Here is a 19,287-nt window from a genome sequence, read left to right on the forward strand (position 1 = left end):
GTTCATGATGACCAGTCAGGGCTGCTCTAGGAGAGGGAGGGAGGCTGTACATTGAGCAGAGCAAAGCAAAGATCTCTAGACTGGCAGCCAAGCTAATGGGGTTCAGATCCTGTCTCTACTACCTCCCAGCTCTGTGGGTCTGTTTTCTCCTGTGGGAGGTGATCTCACAGCCCCCTTCCGGCTCGGACATTCTGTATGTGATTTTTTGGATTTCTGCATGGAACCGGAGCTTAGATGCTGAGGCCTCTGGGGAAGAGCGCCTGAGAAGAGCTGGGGTCACTGGGCCTCAGAAAGGAGATAGAGGTCTGGAGTCCAGGGTATTCTGCCCTGATCAGGAAGAGCCAGAAAGGGAGGAAGAGAAGAGGGGAAGAGATAGGCCAGGCCAGCAAGAGGATCTGTCTCCTGGGCCAAAGGAAAGCTTACTCCCTCCTGCTTTCCCTCAGCAAGGCCCAGCTGGGTTTTGCCACCACCCCTTCCTGGCCTTTCTGTTTCCCTAAGAGTTCCTCCTCCCACCAACCTCCCCCCTACCCCCCACTTTGGGGCCAGTGACTCAGCTCTCCCTTGGGCCCAGCCTGGGGTTCCCCCAGCCCCACCCAGTGTGAAAATTTTGAAGAAAAATGCTATTGTCCCAGGTTTTCTGTGGGTCCTCCCTGCGCCCGTGGCCGGCCCCCTCCCCAGCTGTAGGAGGAACCTTCATTCCCCACACAGAAAGCCTGGAAAGGATAGGAGGTGAGCAAGGTTGTTTGCCATCTCTGCCAGAGAACCCCCTCACCATACGCTAGTAGACAAGTAGGGGTGTGTCCCGCTCAAGAGGCCTGGAATGTCAGTTCTGCCCCGAGAGCCAGCTCAGGGTGGTGGAGAGAGTCCAAACAGAGAGAGGCAGGAAGCCCAGGTTCTAGTCTGGCCCCTGCTGGTCTAGGCCCAGGGTGACCTCAAGTGGAGTGCTCCCTTTCCTTGGCTCTCATTTCCCTCTTCTGTCCAATGAGGGGGTTGACCTAGGTTACATCTGAGGTCCTTTCACCCCTAAAATCAGAGAGAAGAATGGTCTGGTAGGTGCTGCTCTTGTCAGAGTCATACAAGGAGAAGCAAAAGCCAACATCCCGAGGGCCGGGGAGGGTAGTCCAAGCCTGACCAGCGTGTAGTTCGTTCCTGAGCCCTCCTGGGGTGTTCGGATTTGGGCTTGCCTTCATGTGGTGAGAGATCGTCCAGCCAGGGAAGGAACGGATCCACCCAGAGGCCACAGAGAAAGTCAAGGTCCAGATGACTCTGGCAGGCAGGACTGGAAATGCTGAGAGAAGGGAGTGATCCCTGAGGGCTGAGAGCTAGGGATGGGGAGCCACCTCAGAGGGCCGGGAGGCAGGGGAAGCCTGCTGAGGCACCAGTAGTAATCCATAAGGTCTAGAAGCACTTTCTTTACCACAGTTCTGTCAGTGGGACAGTGTAGCTACAGGTATAGTATGTATGTGTGTGTTATTCTCCCCATTTTATACATGAAGAAACTGAGGTCCAGGGAGGGAAAGGGATACACACACACACACACACACACACACACGCACGCATACATATACACATACATGCATATATATACGTATGTGTGTATATATCTATATATCTGTATCTATCTATCTATCTATCTATCTATCTATCTATCTATCTATGTTCAGGGCTATACAGCTAATAAGAGTCAGGCTTTGAACCTAGATCCTTTGACTCCCAACCAAGCAAAATCCAAAGGGAGATTTTACAGGTGATGCAACCTCAGGCCAGCATTCTGCTCTGAAGCCTCAAGATGCCAGTGAAAAGTAGACATGCCAACTTCCCCCCACTGTAGATGGCCCTGGGCTGTGGGTCCTGAGTGCCCCCTGCCCTGGTCTTTGTTGGCCCCTGTGTCCCTGGGGGCCCACTGGGGACTTCCCCTAGCCCACAGCTCAGTTTCACTTTGAATCAAAGGCAGCTCTGCTGCAGGTGGGAGTGGGTGAGGGGTGACTCTCCTAGGAGGGTCCCTGGTGCCTTCACTTACCTGTGTCTGGGGATCTTTCTTATCCCGTGTGAAGGAAAGGAGGGGTGAAGACTGTGGGCCCAGAGCCAGGGGCCAGGCCTGTCACCTGGAGCAGCTCACGTCCCCTTTTGGCCTCATTTCCTCATCAGTAGAATGGGGACAATATATGTACTGCTTGCTGTGAAGAAAGCTTTGCAAGACGTCAAAAGAAAGACTAGGAAAACATGAATTATTATTAGCCCCATGTCAGTTATGGGGAAACTGAAGCCCATGAGGGGAAGTCGTTTGTCCCTGGTCACCTTGGGGAGCAGCATTGTCTGGGTTCAAGCCCAGGGCCTCTGACTGTGGAGCATTGCAGAGCACCTTTTTCTTTGCCTGGAATTCTGGTCTCCCACTCCTGGGCCCCATCCCCGGGCAGAGCAGGAACCTGGTCTTTAGTGAGCCCCACATTGGCCCCTCGGGCTGTGGCTCCCAGGCAGCCCCTGGTGCTCTGCGACCTTTTTAAGCATTTGGAGCTGGGACTGCCCTGGGTTTCCCACCTCCCCAACCCTGGGCAGCCTTTTTCTTCTTCTGGCCAGGGGCTTGAGGCCTCCTCACCTGCCCCAGCCCCAGGCAACCCCCTTAACTAGTCCCCTCCTTCCCACCCTCTCATAGGACCAGGAGTCAGCAGGGGCCCCCAGTGAGTCACCAGGCACATTGAGTAAGACAGGGGCCTGTGGCAGAGACTGGGCCATAATTATACCATCATCACCAAAGGGTTAGGAAACCCACTGCCTCCCACCTCCAGTCCCAGCTTACCAAGGGCAGCTGTGAGAAGGCCAGGCAGGGACCCTGCCCCTCCCAAGCAAGGTTCCTGGGAGCTTCTGGCTGAGGGGAGCCGTGGGGAGGACCTAGGGCTCTGCCTGCCAGCTGACTTGGGAGAGGCAGGAGCTTCCTCATGCAGACCTTGGTTCTAGTGGGGTCACCTTGAGCAAGTTATTTTCTCTTTCTCAGCCTCAGTTTCCCCATTGTATTAGCCCTTCTCAGCCTCCCTCTCAGAGGTATTGTGAGGATCAGATGAGTCAGTAAATAGGAAAGTGGACTAAATCCACTTAGATTGTGCAGAAGCAATGTTGATGCTACTGCTGCTGCTGCTTGTCTCTGGATTGTACAACAGCACACAGAACTGGAGAAGGGGTGGGATCCCTGAGAGTCAGTCAATCAGTCAACCAGTAGGCGTTGAGCACTTTCAGGGTGCCAGGCACTGGAGAAAGACAGCAGTGAACCAGACGCTGCCCTTCTGGGAAGGAGGGCCCTGGATGGAGCAATGTAGGGGAGATCCCAGGTCCCCCTGGTGCTGTTGGCTTCTAGGTATCGTGCTTGGGAACAGGAAGGCCCTTCACTGAAGGGCTTTGTTCACACCTTGGTCTCCCTGTGGAATGGGGCCTGATACTCCCATCCCCTATCTCTGCCTAGAGGCCTCAGTGAGCTCTGAACAGGAAAGAGGCAGCTGTCCAAGCATGGTTTGGGGTCAGAGGGTATACTTCATTATTTTTTCCTTGGTAAATTAAGGATTGGACTAGGGGGACTCTGTGGCCCCTTTCAGCTTTAGATCTGAGAACCTGGGTGCCATCCTCCCAAAATACAGTAACCTTTTGTCTCATACCTATGTAAAGTTTGGAGAAAGGTGGGCAGGAAGTTTCTAAGCAGCTCTGGAAAGGGAAAGGGCACCTGCAGAACCTCCTTTTCCTTATGAGGGTGGGCAAAGCCCCTTTGGAGAGCCTTCTTTTTAATCTCCTTTCTGCTTGGAGGTTTTCCCCTGGAAGGCGGCTGGGTCCTAGGCAGCTCCAGGTGTGGCAAGAACCCCCCAAAAGCCGCCCAAACTTTCCTTATTCAGTGTGAAGGAAAGAGGAGATTATTTGGTCCTGGTGAATGGGCCTGGCTATATTCCGGCCCTCTGGCCCATTCTGGAGCTGCAGACCCCATCCTGTGCCTTTGCTCAGAGGCCTTGGGTGGGTGGGGGCAGGAAGGGGGCTCCCTTAGAGCCTCTTTCTCTGTAGAGTGAGTCACTCGCCATGGCTTAGTTCAGAGAGCGGTAGGCTCATGTCTGCCTCAGTCACTTACTCTGTCACCATCTGTGACCTGGGGCAAGGCTCTGCCCTGTTCAAAGACTCCATTTCCTTATCTCTAAAATGACTTCGTTTTAGAAGCTCAGCTCGGTGGTCTCCTCAGCTCTAAATCTGTGCTCCTAGAATTGGTCCCTGCTTGGAATTTGGGGAGCAGAGTCTGGGCAGAAGAGGAGCCATAGTGGGGCAGCCCGCTCCCCTCCTGAGCCTCTTTGTTGCTGGGTGTTGGAGGGGCCGGTGGTGCCTGGGTTGTAGTCAGAGCCTTCGAGGGGACTTCTGTGCGCCCGCTGAGCCCTTGTCTTTGCCCCCTGCAGGCAGGACAAGCTGAAGGTGCACATGAGGAAGCACACAGGTGAGAAGCCCTATCTGTGCCAGCAGTGTGGGGCTGCCTTTGCCCACAACTACGACTTGAAGAACCACATGCGGGTGCACACGGGCCTGCGGCCCTACCAGTGTGAGAGCTGCTTCAAGACTTTCGTCCGCTCCGACCACTTGCACAGGCACCTCAAGAAGGACGGCTGCAACGGAATCCCCTCCCGCCGAGGCCGGAAGCCCCGGGTGCGCGACTCGGGGGCGGGGGCTGCTCCAGCCCCTGCACCAGTGGCCCAGGACGGCCGGCGCCACCGGCCCGAGAAGCACTTTAAGGAGGAAGAGGAAGAGGATGAGGAAGAAGAGCAGCCCCAGCCTGAGGCCCCGGGCAGGTTGAATGTAGCGGGAGGGTCAGCTGACGGTAACTTAACGGCCGGACTCTCCTAAAACCAAAAACACACAGAAAAATTCTATCTATATACAGATCTCTCTATATACATATATATATATAGACATATATATATATGAAGCGTCACAAAATCTAGTTAGTTCTGTCCTCCGATTTTCTCTTTAATGATGTTTTCTCCCTCCCCCTTCCAATCCCCTTCCCTTCCAGGACCCCATGATTTTTTAGAAGAAGACTTTCTAGGCCTGCCATCCCCCCTCTCCACTGGGAGGGGACCCAGGGATCTGGATTTTGGCCCATCCAAGGCCATTTTCATGGTGGCATTGGTGGCAGGCTCCAGGCCCCAACTCTAGGACTTGATTTGGGCCTGGTTGGGCTCTGGAGGGTTCAAGGTGGGGTGGGGGTGATTGACAGTTGGGTTTTTATTTTTCACTGGTTGGTTGGTTCCCTCCCACACCCCTTCCCCACAAGTAATGTCATGAGGGGTGGTGGGGAATGGTGGGGGGTCCTTCTTCCTGAGTCTTTCAGACAAGACCTTAAAAGATGTCCGTCCACTACTAGTGGACGTTAAAATAGCCCCTTCCTCCCCTTGCTCCTTGACCTTGCTCTGCACACCGCTGACCCCTCCCCTTTCCTCAGGGCACTTATTGGGGGTTGTCCCCACCCCCTCCCTCGCACAACTTTCCTATTCCCCAAAACCACCCTTCCTCCCTCCCCCCAACTCCTGCTTTTACTCTCCTGGGGTGTGGGGGAGGCTGAGAATGGGGGTCATGGCTCCTAGATGCCTACTTGGGCCCCCTCTCTCCTGGCCTTTGAAACCCAAATATATTTATTTTCTTGGGCTAATAAAGGAGAAGAGGAGGTCTAGGGATGGGGGGGACTGGGGAAACAGAGTGGGGTACACTGAGGGGACCCTCCCTCCCTCCTGCCTCTGCACTTAATTACTTAGTGTGAGTCCCTGCTCTGTGGGCTTCCTCTCCATCTCTGCAGACATCCCCTCCCCCTCCCGCCCGGCCAGGGTGAGCCGTATCAGGGACCCCGTCATCTCACCCTGCCCGGGGAGGTGGGGGGGCCACTTAACAGCCTGTGTGGCCTTGCCAGCCCCCCTTGGGGAAAGAGATGTTTGGAGATTAAAAGCCCTTTCCCTCAAAAAGCACTTTTTAGATTATTTTTAAAACACCTTTCCAGAGAGGCAGCACAGGGTGAATGTCGGCAGAGAGAGGATGGAGGGGGGAGGCAGGGTAGTCAGGGCAGCTGGTGCCAGGACCAGGGCCAGGCAGGTGGGGGGAGGGGGAGGAGAGAGAGTGGAGATGTTTGATGCAGTGAAAGCAATAAGTAAAAAAAAAATTTATAAAATGGAAGAAAAAAAGTAGAAAAAGACAAAAAAACCAACCACGTTTGAAGTCTTAGCACTTTGTGATGGAACGGGTACTACACTTTATCTGAATTCTTAATTTAAAAACATGTTTACAAGTTGCAACCAACTTCTATGGAAAATTAAAAAGACAAAAAAGTGATTATTACAAAAAAAAGAAAAAAAGCAGAGAAATTCCTTTAAAAATCAATTTATTTTTGTAAAAAATAATAAAAAGAAAAACCCACTGATGCAGAATCCACTTCTGTTTCCCGCAGTAGAACCAGGAACTGGGCTTAGGGGGTTCTGTGATAGGACTAGAACCTTCTAGAACATTTGCCCATTGCAACAAAGCTTGAATCTCAGGCAGGAATATGGGGTTTTGTGTTGGGATGATTTTTTTTTCTCCTTCCCTCCATTTTGTCCTTTCTTCTTTGGTTCTCTCATGGTTTTTCTCCATGTCTTACCATTGTTGGCCAGAGATGTGGCTCCCGGCCCTAGCGGGTCTCCTGAGAGAAAGGAGTTCTGAGAAAGGGCTTTGTCTAGATCGCTTACATTACAACCAGCCAGACCAGTCAGAATGGTCTTTCTGAAATGCCTGCCTCCCATTGCCCTCAGCCCCTTCTGTCCCCTCCACCCCATTTCCCATTCCTTGCCCATACTCCCTCAGGACCTGCCTCTTGGCTTCCTTCCAACATGGCGGACTAAAAACATGGCTAACACAGTCTGCCTGGAGTGGCCATCTTGAAAGGCCTGTTCCCATTCAGTGGGGCCCCTGGGATGGGGGAGGTCCCCAATTTCAGGGCTTCTTCTGCCCCTGACACCCTTGTTTTTATTCTAAGGCACTGACTGTCAAATGAGGGCCTCTCCCTGGGATGCCCATCCTGTTTAGGCCATGAATGGGGAAATGGTGTTGGGGGCAACATCTTCCAGAGACCAGACCTCACCAGGCTCCATGGACAGGTCTATCTGAGTTCTCACCTGTCAGCATAGCCCTGGTCCCCATTTCCCCCCTCCCAGGGGTTTCTGCAGTTCCCTGGGAGGAGAGGCTTTTGGGGTACCCCCAAGGCTTCTGGCTCTGCCCCACCCCCGATCCCTGGCCAGCAGGGAGAGGGCCCTGTGCCCTGGCCACTCTAACTCCTGTACTCCTAGAGGGTACCTCTGCTTAGCACTGGCCCCCCTCACACATATGCAAAAACCCGGTGCGGACTTGTAAATAGACGCAACTTTGGAATTCTTTCTGGTAAAGCCCCCAAGTGGTGGTATCTGTTTCCTTAGCTTCAGCTGCCAGCATCCCATCTCTGGATTCCCTCCTTCCCTTTCTCTGCATACCTTTGAGAAGTTTAAAAAAAAAAAAAGGGAAGTTTTCATAGAAGGTGGCTTTAAAAAGTCCTGCCCTCGCCCTATGTCTCAGGGGCCCTGAGACAGGGCAGGCAGGGCAGGGACCCTCACTTCATCCTTCCACCCCCAAAGCGGGAGCTGGAGCCCAGCATCGGCTGACGACTCTTGCCCCTCCCAGCCTCAGCCTGGCCGATTTCACACCTGAAAAATCACAGGGTGAGCTATTTTGGAATCACCATCTGCTCCAGGGAGGGAGGAGAGACAGGCTCCCCAGCAAGGGGGAGGGGAGCAGAGAGGGGCATTTCTGGGGAACATTTCCCCAGGTGCGACCTCAGGACCTCCCCCTCCTCCCTTCCTGGGGCCCCTCAGCAATAAAATCAGTCAAAGCTACTTCCCAGCTGAAGCGTCTCTGTAGGCCCAGAGCCTGCCTCATCCTGGCAGTGCCTGGTGGGCAGCTGCATTTGGGGAACACAGATACCACCCCTTCATCTGCTGACGACATTCAGTTAGGAGGGGGGAGGGGGATAGGACATGTAGGCAACACTTTAACACAAGCCTCAAAAAGGTTTGCACCAAAACCCAGCTCCTCTTCTCCCGCTGCCTGCCTGCGCGCCCGCCGTCCGCCGCCTCCTGTGAACCTCCTGTCCCTAGGCCCGTTCTGCCTTAACCTCCTTCCCTGTGCATGGGACCTCAGACAGGCTGCCCGGCTCTCCCTGCTCATTCACATAGTGTATATAAACCTGGATTGATTTTATTTTTATTTTTAAATTAAGGTTGTGATAAAGTGTTGCCAAAGAATTATTGCATTTCAGGAAAAAAAAACCACAGAAAAGCAAAGTGTGTGTGTGGTGGTGGTGGTGGTGGTGGTGGTGGTGGCGGTGGTGGGGAACATGCTGATGCGTCAACAGAAACAGCGAAATTGATTTGTTCCATGGTTTTGTTTTTAAATGACAGCAACAAGACAGAATTGTTCCTTCCTTCCATCGTGGTGAAGCCGTGTTTGTGCGTCCGCTACTGGGCCAGGGCTCGCTGTGGGCCAGGGCCCCAGGGGACCGGACATTCTTCCCAGGAGCCAGGGCTCTCGGGACCAAGCCCAGCGGGATGCGGGGGAGGCCCTGTCCAAAGGAACTCCCCCCTCCCCTGCTGCTGGTGTCTCCAGACAGGGTCAGCCAGAGGGGCGCTCACGGCTGGGGGAGGGGCACGAAGGGGCTTGGCCATGTTCCTGATGCTGCTTCTCCCCTCCTCTCTCCTTCTGAGATTAAAAAGATAGACTCACCAAGACCATGCAGAAATACTATTTGAAACAGGAACCAGTGAATGTAATGTGACGGACAAGGGGCAGGAGCAGGACGAAGAGAGGGGTTCTGCACTGGCTGACCTGGCGGTCCGCGGGCTCTGTCAGGCACTAGTACCAAAGTATGCTGTCCCCTCATCAGGCCAGAGTGCCTGAGGATGGGCAGGGACGGGGGACAGCCAAGGGCCAGGCCCAGGAGGCCTACAGGCTTCCTGACACCTGGTCCCGTCAGGGATACCCGGCCCTGCCTCCATGTTTAGGGTCCCCACAGCCATTCCACAAACTTAACCCCCCCCAACCCTCTCAATTACCTTTGTAACCAAGCTTCTTGCATCTGTCCCTTTAACTCCCCTCCTTGCTGGGGGTGGGGGGCCCCTACCGTTCCACCCCCCAGAGGCCAGAGTGGGACTAGAGCTGGGCAAAGACCCTGCTTCTGGGACAGAGGTACCTTGGGGGGGGGGGTTGAGGATTGGGGTATTGTTCTTTGCACTAATTAGACCCACTGACCACGAAGGGAGTGTGGTTCTGTTGCACATGGCCAAGGCTTGGAGGTCAGCATGGAGGAAAGGTTCAACCCAGGGACTTGAGGGCAAGAGAGAGGAGGACGGAAGCACTCAGAGGTGACAGGGAGAAGGGAGGTGAGGAGCAGGGGAGGAGTCTTTGTACTCTGGGGAAGCCATTCCTCCCCGGCTCCCAGTCCCAGACGCTTCCTTGCCCAGCCGTGAGCTCCCCAGCTCCGGAGTTCAGACTGTTCAGGCAGCCGGATTGGAGAATAGAAAACTATTTTTTAAGAAAGAAAGATATTTATATTTGCAGTTTATTTTAAAGAGTTATTTAAGCAGAGGAAGCGTGCGGCTGAGCCCGGCTTGAGCCTGGGGGAGCATAGCGTCTGCCTGACGACTGAGTCCCCAGAGCCGAGCCGAGCTCTCTCTATATCTATATATACAGATTTAAACTTTATTGGGGCGTGTGGGGGAGTGGCTGTGTGGAGGGGGGAGAGGCACAGAAGAGCTTCCAGCCGATCCCTTCCTCTTGACAGTGGAGGAAGGGGGGTTGGCAAGGTGGTCAGTGGGGTTCAGAGCCCTGGGGTCTGGTGGGGTTCCCAGCCAGCAGATTCAAGCACAGAGAAGACATTCCATGGACTGTATCTGAGTGTTTATAACGTGTGGGAGAAAAAAGAAATGGATTAAAATGCACTTTTGGGGGAGGGGGGGCTTTAAAAATAATTTTAAAAACCCAAAAAAAGGACAAAAATGAAACGCAAAACATTCATTTTTCTTGTATATAAAGACCACTAAAAACAGCTGTAAACACCCCTGTTGGTTGCGTCCTTTGTCTCATTCTGCTTTCTCCTGTGGGTGTGGGGGGAGGGGGTGGTTTTGGGGTGCTGGGGAACTTTTCTGCTTCGTAATATTATGGGGGGAGGATCGTGCACAAAACTCCCAGGAAGGAGATGAAGTCAGAAGGCCCTCGTCTTCCCTTGCGTTCTCTTCCCTGGACCATTCACGTTCCAGGCTGGAGAATCAGTCAAGGTTTTGGGGACCAGGATTGGATCTGCCGGAATAGATCCTTTATCGGATGGGAGGGCAACTTCTCTGGGCCTTTTTGTGTCTCTGAATCGATCCCACTTTAGTGGCCTGCCTCCTCCCAGTTTTGATAAGAATCCTTCCAGGATCAGGGAAGGGTTCATGGTAGGGTGGAATGGAGGGCAATGCCACAACATGGAACAGAGGCCTGCCATGGCATTGATCTTCCTTCCCGCCCCAGGAAAGCCACATCTTCCCCAGGAGGTGACACTGGGGGGCGTAGGGCGGAAGGAGGGAGGTGCCTCACTCTTGGCAGCTCCTGTCTATCCGCAGCTGTCCTGAGCCCCTGGGGACTGGCAATATGGGGGTGGGGAGGATTGGGGAGCCCCACATGGTACTTGACTCTGCTTTGGTGCGGGATGGGTTGGTGACTCAGAACAAACAGGATCAATTGTACTTTCCACAGTCTATATATCATGTTGTCCTTTTGGACTGATGGGTGGGAAGGTGGGCATCTCCCACGATGGCTCCACTTCCTCATGCCCAGCTGCTTCACTCGTTTAGTTTGACCTTAGTTCAGTAAACATGCCCGTGCCAGAGAATGGGAACTGGACCCCTCCAACCAAGGGCAGAGGTGCAAAAAGATGGCCTGTGGCTCCTCCACCCCCTGCACAGTTTATCAGAGCGCTTTGTAATTTCTAAAATGGCGTCCTAGCAAACAAGCCTGCAGATATTCATATCGTGCCCATTTTATAGATGAGGAAACGGCCTAAGAAGTGATTTTTTTCAGTCACATGACTAGCATTGAGTCTTTGTACCTCTAGGGCCTACCATGCTGTCTGGCACACAGTAGGCACTTAATACATGCTTATTGAGTTAAGCCAGGAAGCAAACCTTTGATCTCCTTACTCCTTGGCCTATTATTGACCTTAGGGTTGGTGATAAATGACTGAAGACAGAAGGCTGGACAAGGTGGCCTCTTAGAGTCCTTTGGGCTCAGTTTTCCCTCCTGACCCTTCCCCAGACCCTGGGGGATGAGGTATTCAAAATGACAGGTGGCACTGACTGGCGCCAGAGGGAGTCCAGCTCAGTCTGACCTCTCACCATCTCTTGAGGTGCCGCCATCATTGGCCTGAGAGAGAAATGATAGGACCAGAGTGGGAGGAGATATGGGGGGTGGGGGACAGAAGACCACTGAGGGGCTCTCAGGCCCAGTCACAGTCTCTTTGTGACCTGGCTGCTCACCACCCCCTGGGCCTATTCGTGGCCTTGGCCAGTAGACGTAGGAATAGAGAACATTCCTCCCTACCCCAGAGCTGAACTGAGTTCGAGCTTACAATGGGGGCTGTGGTGCCCAGGCTCCTCTTCGCTTCCTCTCTCTCCAGATCCCAGAGAGCCAAACCGGGTAGGTCTCGAGAGGATGCAACTGGCGCCGCTAGGCTCTGACTCTCCACGCTTTAAGTTTGCTTTCCAAAAAGGCAGAAGCTAGGGAGCTCTGTGAAGGGAAAAGGAACAAGCCTTTATTAGGCATCCACTGTGTTCCGGGAACTTTGTAAATATCTCGTTTGATCCTCACAACCACCCTGGGAGGAAGGGGCTGTTATTATCTCCACTTTACAATTGAGGAAACTGAGGCAGTCAGCGGTGATGTGACTTGCCTAGGGTCATACAGCTAGGAAATATCTGAGGCTGGATTTGAATTCATCTTCCTGACTCCAGGCCCCAGAACTCCAGCCACTGTGCCAACTAGCTGTCCTCAAATGGTAGACGCTGTGGGCACCTCAGATCAAGGGATAAAAATAGTCTTGGGGTTGGGGCAGATAGGGAGCAGGATAAAAGCAGTACCTCTGTAGAGTCACCGAACTAAAACATAGAACGTCAGGGCCAGAGGAACTCTGGAAGCTGTCCAGTCTAAATGCTTCGTTTTATAGAGGAGGGAATGGTAAGTGTAGAGAGTGAAGGCTAGAAATGCTATGATAAAAGGAGGATGGCCGAAGGATGTTAAGAGGTGGAAGCTCTCTTAGCGTTCAGTCTGGGGACTGGCCCAACAATACAGCGAATTGAGGTTGGGGATGGCGATGGAGCGTGTGGTAGCGCCTGAACTTTGTAACCAGCATCCTAAAGCCCAGCTGCCATCAGGTCCTCTCTTCCAGGCTCACCCACAGGCTCCTCTGCAGAGGCGGGGAAGCAAGGTCAGGCCCTCGGAGACCAGCGTCTGGATTGGCAACACTGTCTCCTGGCCCTCCCTAAACTAATGCTAATTGCCGCCACCTCACTGGTTGACCTGCCCTGACCCCCAAGGACAGGGACCACACTGAAGGATTAGCTTGTGTCATAAGCCTCCTAGTTTTTAAGGCTGAAAGGAGATTTGGGGGCTCATCTCTGGGTGGGAGCGGGGGTGGGGGAGAGAGAGGACCCTAATGCATCCTTCTGAGTCCTGAGCTGTCTCATCACAGGCTGTTGGGAGTACTTAGCAGAGAAGGAAAGTAGGCCACGGGCTTTTGGGAAACTCCCAGGGGAGAACTGGCCAGGTGATTAAAATGAATTGGCAGCCACCCATAGGGCCTTGCAGAAGTCAGAGGACTTCATCTCACCTCTTCCTTCCCAACTATCTACTGACTTCATTGCTGCATGGCTGCCATCTGTGCTCTTTGGAAAGGACCAAGCTCACCACTAGGATTGGTGCTGGGCATGTCATGGAGATTGGAGTGAGATTGGAGGGGAGAGAGGGGGAGAGAGAGTGAGTGAGTGAGTGAGTGAGTGAGTGTGTGTGTGTGTGTGTGTGTGTGTGTGTGTGTGTGTGTGCCCATGCTCTAAATGCACCTTCCACCTTCCAGCCCTAACATTCCCAGACTTCTGGCTACATCAGAGCCATCTCTTACCTAAGGCAAGGAGGCAAAATTCTGTTGGGGCCTCTGCCAGTCATTGCTTAGCTAAGACTAGCTTGGAGATTGACAGGATTTAGAGTTTAAAGGTACTTTTGTGGACCATTTAGTTCAGCCATATTTTACACATATGGAAACTGAGGAATCCAGAAGAGAAGAGTGACACCTAGCTAGAAAGCAGCAGGGCCATGCATCCAACCCAAGTCTTCTGATTTGAACAGTGCAAGGCTTCACCTTTACAAGCCAGCCTGCTGCCTACCTGGACACCTTAGGAGTGAGGCTGTATAATTGTTTGCAAGGATTGGTAGTATTTGGGGCAGGATATTCTGCCCAAACCTCTAGGCCAGACAGGAAGGAAGGATGAGATGAAACCATAGTACTTTTAATTGGACCAATCGTTTTCTCGCCCAAGAGTAAGGCCCTGCATGCTGAGGGCAGCGGTCTACACTGAGCCTGTGCCTCAATTATGGGAGTTCTGACACTGGTCTCCATCCCTACACCCTTAAAAAAAAGAGACAAGCTGAGATCATCATGGATGGAAGGAGGGCAAGTCAGATCTCTCATCACATTGAGTTCCAGGCATTCAGGACCACCTTCAGAATCAGAGGTGGGGGCAGGGGTTCCCCTTTGAGCTATAGAAGATAAAGATGGTGTCAGAAAGAAAGGGGTTGAGGTGATGCAGCTAATTGCAACCCTAGAGGGGAATTAGAGGGGCCAGTGGCCTCAGCAGCCCAGGCAGGAGATGGGGAAGCAGTGATAATGCAGGGCCACCCTGAAGGAAGAGAAGAAGACATAGGGATGCTGACTTTATGCCATTTTCACAGCGGGTATTGACATGCTAGAGTGTATTCAGCAGGAGATGAGGATGAAAAGAGATCATGAGCCCTTGTTTCCACACTTTTATTGAGTGACCTAGGGCAGATAATCCCTCGTTCCCCATCATAGCCCTTCTTTCAGAGTCACAGAGGTTGCATTGAAAAGGGTCCCAAGCAATCCAGGCCAATCTGGGTCTGAACGACAACCCCTTGTGCAGCATCACTGACAAATGGTGACCCAGCCTCTTTGAGCACTTGCAGTGAGGACACATCAAGACCAAACCTGCCTCTCTGCCGCTGCCACCTGCTGTTCCTATAGTTGTTATCTCTAGGACCCTCTTCCAATCCTATCCACACTTGAAGGTCAGCTCATAGCAATACCTTCTCCTAGCAGCCTAGCTAAGGATTCCTGGTGCTTTTAACAGCTCTGCGTATAGCAGGATTTACAGGGGGATGCACTAAAGGGTGTGTTGGGGCCCTTCTAAACTCATAGGATTTAGAACCAGAAGAGACTTTTAAGGCCATATAGTTCAACCTCCCAATCTACAGAGGAAACCAGCCCAGAGCGGTTGTCATGTATCCAAGGCCACACGGTTGTCAAGCAGCTCTGGTACTGCAGCAGTTTTCGATGTTTTAGATCCTTGTGATTCACATCAGGAAATGTTCCTTCTGGGTGGGTTGTGTAGAGCTAAGCCATGAATAAACCCAAGGGCAAGAGCTAGGTGTTCTGGCTTGTTGGACCCCTTCCTCTGTGTGGACACGCTGAACCCACTGGATACAGACTTGTTAACAGCGGTCTCGTGTGGTGGAAAGCACGCTGCATTTGGTATGGTTTTAAGCTCCGATAGCTTAAAACTGAACTTAGACTTTTTTTGGACACCCTGTATTTGGAGTTGTAAGACGGGTTCAGATTCAATCTCTGCTACCCATGCCTTTTGACAAGCTCTATGTTTGGGCCTCATCTGTAAAATGGAGGTGCTTCTCTGCCCCACTGCATTGTTGTTAAAGAAAGTGTTTTTTTTTAAACCATTAATGAAGTGCTAAGGAAATGTCAGCAATTTCTCTGGCCGTGGAGGGGCTGAGGGATCATCTCTGCAGGAACCACTGAGGGAGGAGATTGGTCTCTCATCTCTGCACCCAGCCCAGTTTCCACCCACTTACATTATCCTTTAAGGTAGCATTTATAGGGCAGCTAGGTGATGAAGTGGATGGAGTGTCGGGCCTGAAGTCAGGATGACTCATGTTCCCAAGTTCAAATCTGGCCTCAGGCACTTATAAGCTGTGTGACCCTGGGCAAATCACTTCACTGTCTCAGTTCCTCACCTGAACAATGAGCTGGAGGACAACTCCAGTACCTTTGCAAAGAAAACCTGAAATGGGGTCGTGAAGAATCAGACTGAAAACGACTGAGCAGCAAAGGATTATTATTTGACGCAGGAGAAAACAAGTTTAGAAAAAGTGATATAACCAAGGGCACAAGCAACAGGAGTGAAGTTCTTAGACCTAGTACTCCAATTATGAAAGACCGTTGAGACACATCTTTTCCAGTCTCCTCATTTCTCCAAACAGAGGTTGAAATTGCCATTACAGTGAGTCGTCGAAGAGCTTCTAACTACTTTGGCAGACCCAGCCCCGAAACTCGCATGGGCCCCACCTGGGAAGAGCTTTGGGCTCCAGCAGGGCGGATGGATGGTGTGCACGTGGCCTCTCCACTGCCACTTCCCCCAGCCTTGACAACACCCTTCTTCAGGGACATGTTGGGTGACACGCTCTTCGACCAGCTCTTCTTCCAGGGGATGTGAAGGGTGGGGAGTGGGAGCCAAGGAAGTTCTGTTTATATTTACAAAATACTTTCCTCACAACCATCCTGTGAGGGAGGTAGTGCAAGCATCAATCAGTTAAGCAACAAGCATTTATTAAGCATTTATTACTATGTGCCCAGCACTGCTTCAGGTACTTGGAAATACAAAGAAAAAAAAAAGTCCCTGCCCTCAAGGAGCTTACATTTTGTCCAGGAGACAAGTACTATCTCCATTTTGCAAATGGGGAAACTGAGGCCCAGAGGTTAGAAGTGACTTGTCAGGAGTCGCGTAACTGTTAAGAGCTTAGACTCTGATTGCCTCTCAGATCCCAGTTCTTTCCACTCTGCCACACTGGACCTGGAGGGAGAGAAGTCCAAGCTGCTTTTGGACCCTGGTTCTTTTCATCCGAAGACTAACAAGTCAGGATAGTGGCAGAGGGGTGGGTTACAGGACATGTTTAGGCAGCCCTTTGTCGTTCTACCTCTTCTGTTGGCTGGTGCATGGGCTTTGGTGCTAGATTAAAGCCCGAGAAATGCTTTCCTCCCTCCTCTGAGGCAGTCTTCTTCCCCAAGTTGAACTGGGGTGTTGGTGACATACACAACTCGTCAGCTTTTTGAGGAAAGATACATTGTCCTTGATCCACTGATAAAGGTCTTTGGGTTGGAGTTTCTTGTCTGGGGAAGCCAAGATGGGAGCAGAGATGAGGTTACTTAAGACTGTGGCTTGTCTAGGAGGTCTGGAGGTGCCCCAACTCCAGCTGAAGGGCCTTCTGTCTCCAAAATGAGAGGATAGGCCTGTGATGGCTTCCCCTTGTCAGACAGCAGGTCGTCAATGACGAAGCAAACTCCAAGTTGCCTCCTCACCACTCTGAGCTCTATGTCCGTGGGCTGAATGGCAAGGACAGCAGATGCCCAGAGCTAGTTCTACCAGGGCAGAGAAAGGTGAGGGCTCTTGTGGAGACAGGGATTGGGGAAAAAACCCAACAAACCCATGGTGATGAGTGCACAATTAAAGGGCTTGCTAATTGTGTGGACAAACTAGCTTGTCTTTGCCAAGTAGTGTTCATCTGGGCTTCAGGCTGGGGCTCTGACCCTTAAGCTTAATATATAAAATGACTAAATAAGCTCAAGGTTCAGAAATTTAATCAAGGAGCTATCTTGCATCTGAAGAGAAAATGGGAAGGACAAGAGGCTGGGGGCAAAAGGAGCTAAATGCAGTCTGCTCTAGGAACAATCTGGTTTTTCCAAATCTCCCCTAAGACTGGTACCATTTTCCTCTAGTTTACCCAGATAGATCTGACCCACAAAGATTAGAGATAGAAAGGGCCTTAAAACATAAAAGAACATTAGAACTAAAAGTACATCTAGTTCAACCAGGAAACAAGTCTACCAAGAAACCAGAAATTAGACTTGTTCCAGAACACACAACTAGTTAGGGCTGGAACCGAGGCCTCCAGAATCCAAGGACATGGAGACCCTCCGGCCTGGTGCCAAGCAGCTGTGCCAAGCACAGGTGGAGAGGCTGTGCTAAGCACCCGGAGGCCTTTAGGCAGGGCTGGTTACCTTTCAGCTACTCCATCCTCCTACCTGAGAAAAAGGGTGAAACAGCAGAAGCCTGGAGCATCAAAAGCTGGTCTTTGATGCCTAAGGTGGCCCACTGGAGTGTATGAGTGTAAGAGTGCATGTGTGTGTCTCTGTGCAGAGACCGCTGTGGGTGCTGGAGACCCAACCCTGGTTTGCTCCACCACCCTCCCAACCTCCCAGCTTCCAGTTCACTGCAGCCACTGGACTAGGACTGCCGGCAGAGTGGCCCAGCGCTTTCTGGGCAAGGTCCAGAAGTCCCCTCCCTGCCCTGCTGTGGAAGAGACACACCCCACACCTCTGAGCCGGAAACAGTGGGCACAGGCCTCGAAATGTAAATCTTTTTATTTAACAAAACACTATACTTTTGAATTCTGAAGAATGTGTACGGAAGGGAAAGAAAAATATTTTGGTTTTTTTTTCCTTTTTTTTTCTCTTTACAAAAACAAAATGAGAATATAAGAAAACATATGTACAGAACAGCTGGCCAAAAAAATCAACCCAAACCAGGAACTGAATCATGATGTTTCTAAGTGGCTTGGCCTAGACCTTTTTTATTTTCATTTTTAAAAAACAATTAAATTAGGATACAAATATTAGAAAAAATTGGACATGAGCTGCCCGTGCTCCCGAGGAGTCAAGCTGAGCAACCTGTTTTATACAGTAAAACTTAATTGGAGCTCTACCACATTTCCCATTGTTACCTGAAATGATATTGCTTCCTTGCTAGGAGAGTTGTTTATATAAAGGAAAATTATTCTGGGTATGGAAAAAAGGCAGGGAGGACTGGAGGGAAAAGGAAATGAAGAAAACCGTGAAAATAGGTGGAAATCAGGTCCAAGGCTCTCCCTTCCCACCTTGGGGAAACCCTGGACATTTCAGTGCCACTCCAAAGGTCCCCAGTGTGCCCTTTGTGACAGTTCAGCGGCTGGGTGGGGATCTCTGCCCAGCTTTGGGGGTGGGTGAGTAAAATCCCAACAGGAACCAGCATATCCCCTCTACCCTCCCCATCTGTATTTCCGGGGTGAGTCATCAGAGGATTGGGAGGAAAGGCCCCTCCTATTGGCAGCACCCAGCCTGTGGGTGGGGGTGGGTCACATCCAGTCCTATTCCCCTCACCCCCAATCACATGAGATTAGATCAGGACAGAGGATGGCCCTGGCAGCACTGGGTCTCCTGAAAGCCTTCACCAGGACTCTCAATGTCTTGGTCTCCCATATGCTTCCTCCCCAGCCCCATTGTATCCATTTAGATGAGGATTCCAGTAAGAGAAAAGGGAAAAGGGGAGGCAGATGGATGGCTTTAGGTTGCTGGAGTTATTTTAGATGCATCACTTCCCTTCCTCCACTTCTCCCCACCCCCCAAACTTCCTAACACAGGCATCTGAAAGTGCTACTTAAGCATTGGGCTTTTAGAGGAGTAGGGAGTAGCATCTGGAGACCTGCTCCTCACCTCCCAGTGAGAAAGAGGAGAGAGGAGGAAGACATACAAGGAAGACCCTAGACCAGTGTCTGACTTGGTTACTCCAGCTCAGGAAACATGCCAGGTGTTGGAGAGCAGAACGCCTGCCTTGGAACAGAGGAGTTCAGCTGCTGGGCGCCCAGAGAAAGCCAGCCTGGAACAAGAACCTTCCACACCTGATCGCATTTGGTTTCCAGGCAACCTGAGTGGTAAGAAGCAGGGAAGAATTGGGCAGCCCCAGATCTCCCTCCTCTCTGACCCCCCCACCCCCACCCTCAAAGTCCCACCTCCAGGACAGGCTCTGGAAAGCAAAGTCAGCCAGATTTCAGCAAGAAGAGTTTCCAACAATATTCCTACTGTGAGGGAAACCTGTAACTGCCTGTAGACTCAAAACCCCACCCTCCCTCCCC

General features: G+C 51.8%; 2 protein-coding genes across 2 annotated transcripts in view; one reads left to right on the forward strand and one right to left on the reverse strand.

Moving 5' to 3' along the window:
* ZBTB7A (zinc finger and BTB domain containing 7A) overlaps nucleotides 1-10,123 on the forward strand; it is a 28,591-nt gene extending 18,468 nt beyond the window's left edge. Inside the window, 1 exon segment of the mRNA XM_020971284.2 lies at nucleotides 4,419-10,123. Coding sequence (XP_020826943.1) covers nucleotides 4,419-4,860 — 442 coding nt within the window. The 3' untranslated portion in view covers nucleotides 4,861-10,123.
* A 7,620-nt stretch (nucleotides 10,124-17,743) lies between these two features.
* PIAS4 (protein inhibitor of activated STAT 4) overlaps nucleotides 17,744-19,287 on the reverse strand; it is a 50,317-nt gene continuing 48,773 nt past the window's right edge. Inside the window, exon 12 of the transcript XR_002321484.2 lies at nucleotides 17,744-19,079. The gene's annotated coding sequence lies outside the window, so the exon portion shown is untranslated. The remainder of the gene's footprint in view (nucleotides 19,080-19,287) is intronic.

Source organism: Phascolarctos cinereus, unplaced genomic scaffold, assembly GCF_003287225.1.
Source record: "Phascolarctos cinereus isolate Bilbo 61053 unplaced genomic scaffold, phaCin_HiC Scaffold_4;HRSCAF=312, whole genome shotgun sequence".
NCBI lineage: Eukaryota > Metazoa > Chordata > Mammalia > Diprotodontia > Phascolarctidae > Phascolarctos > Phascolarctos cinereus.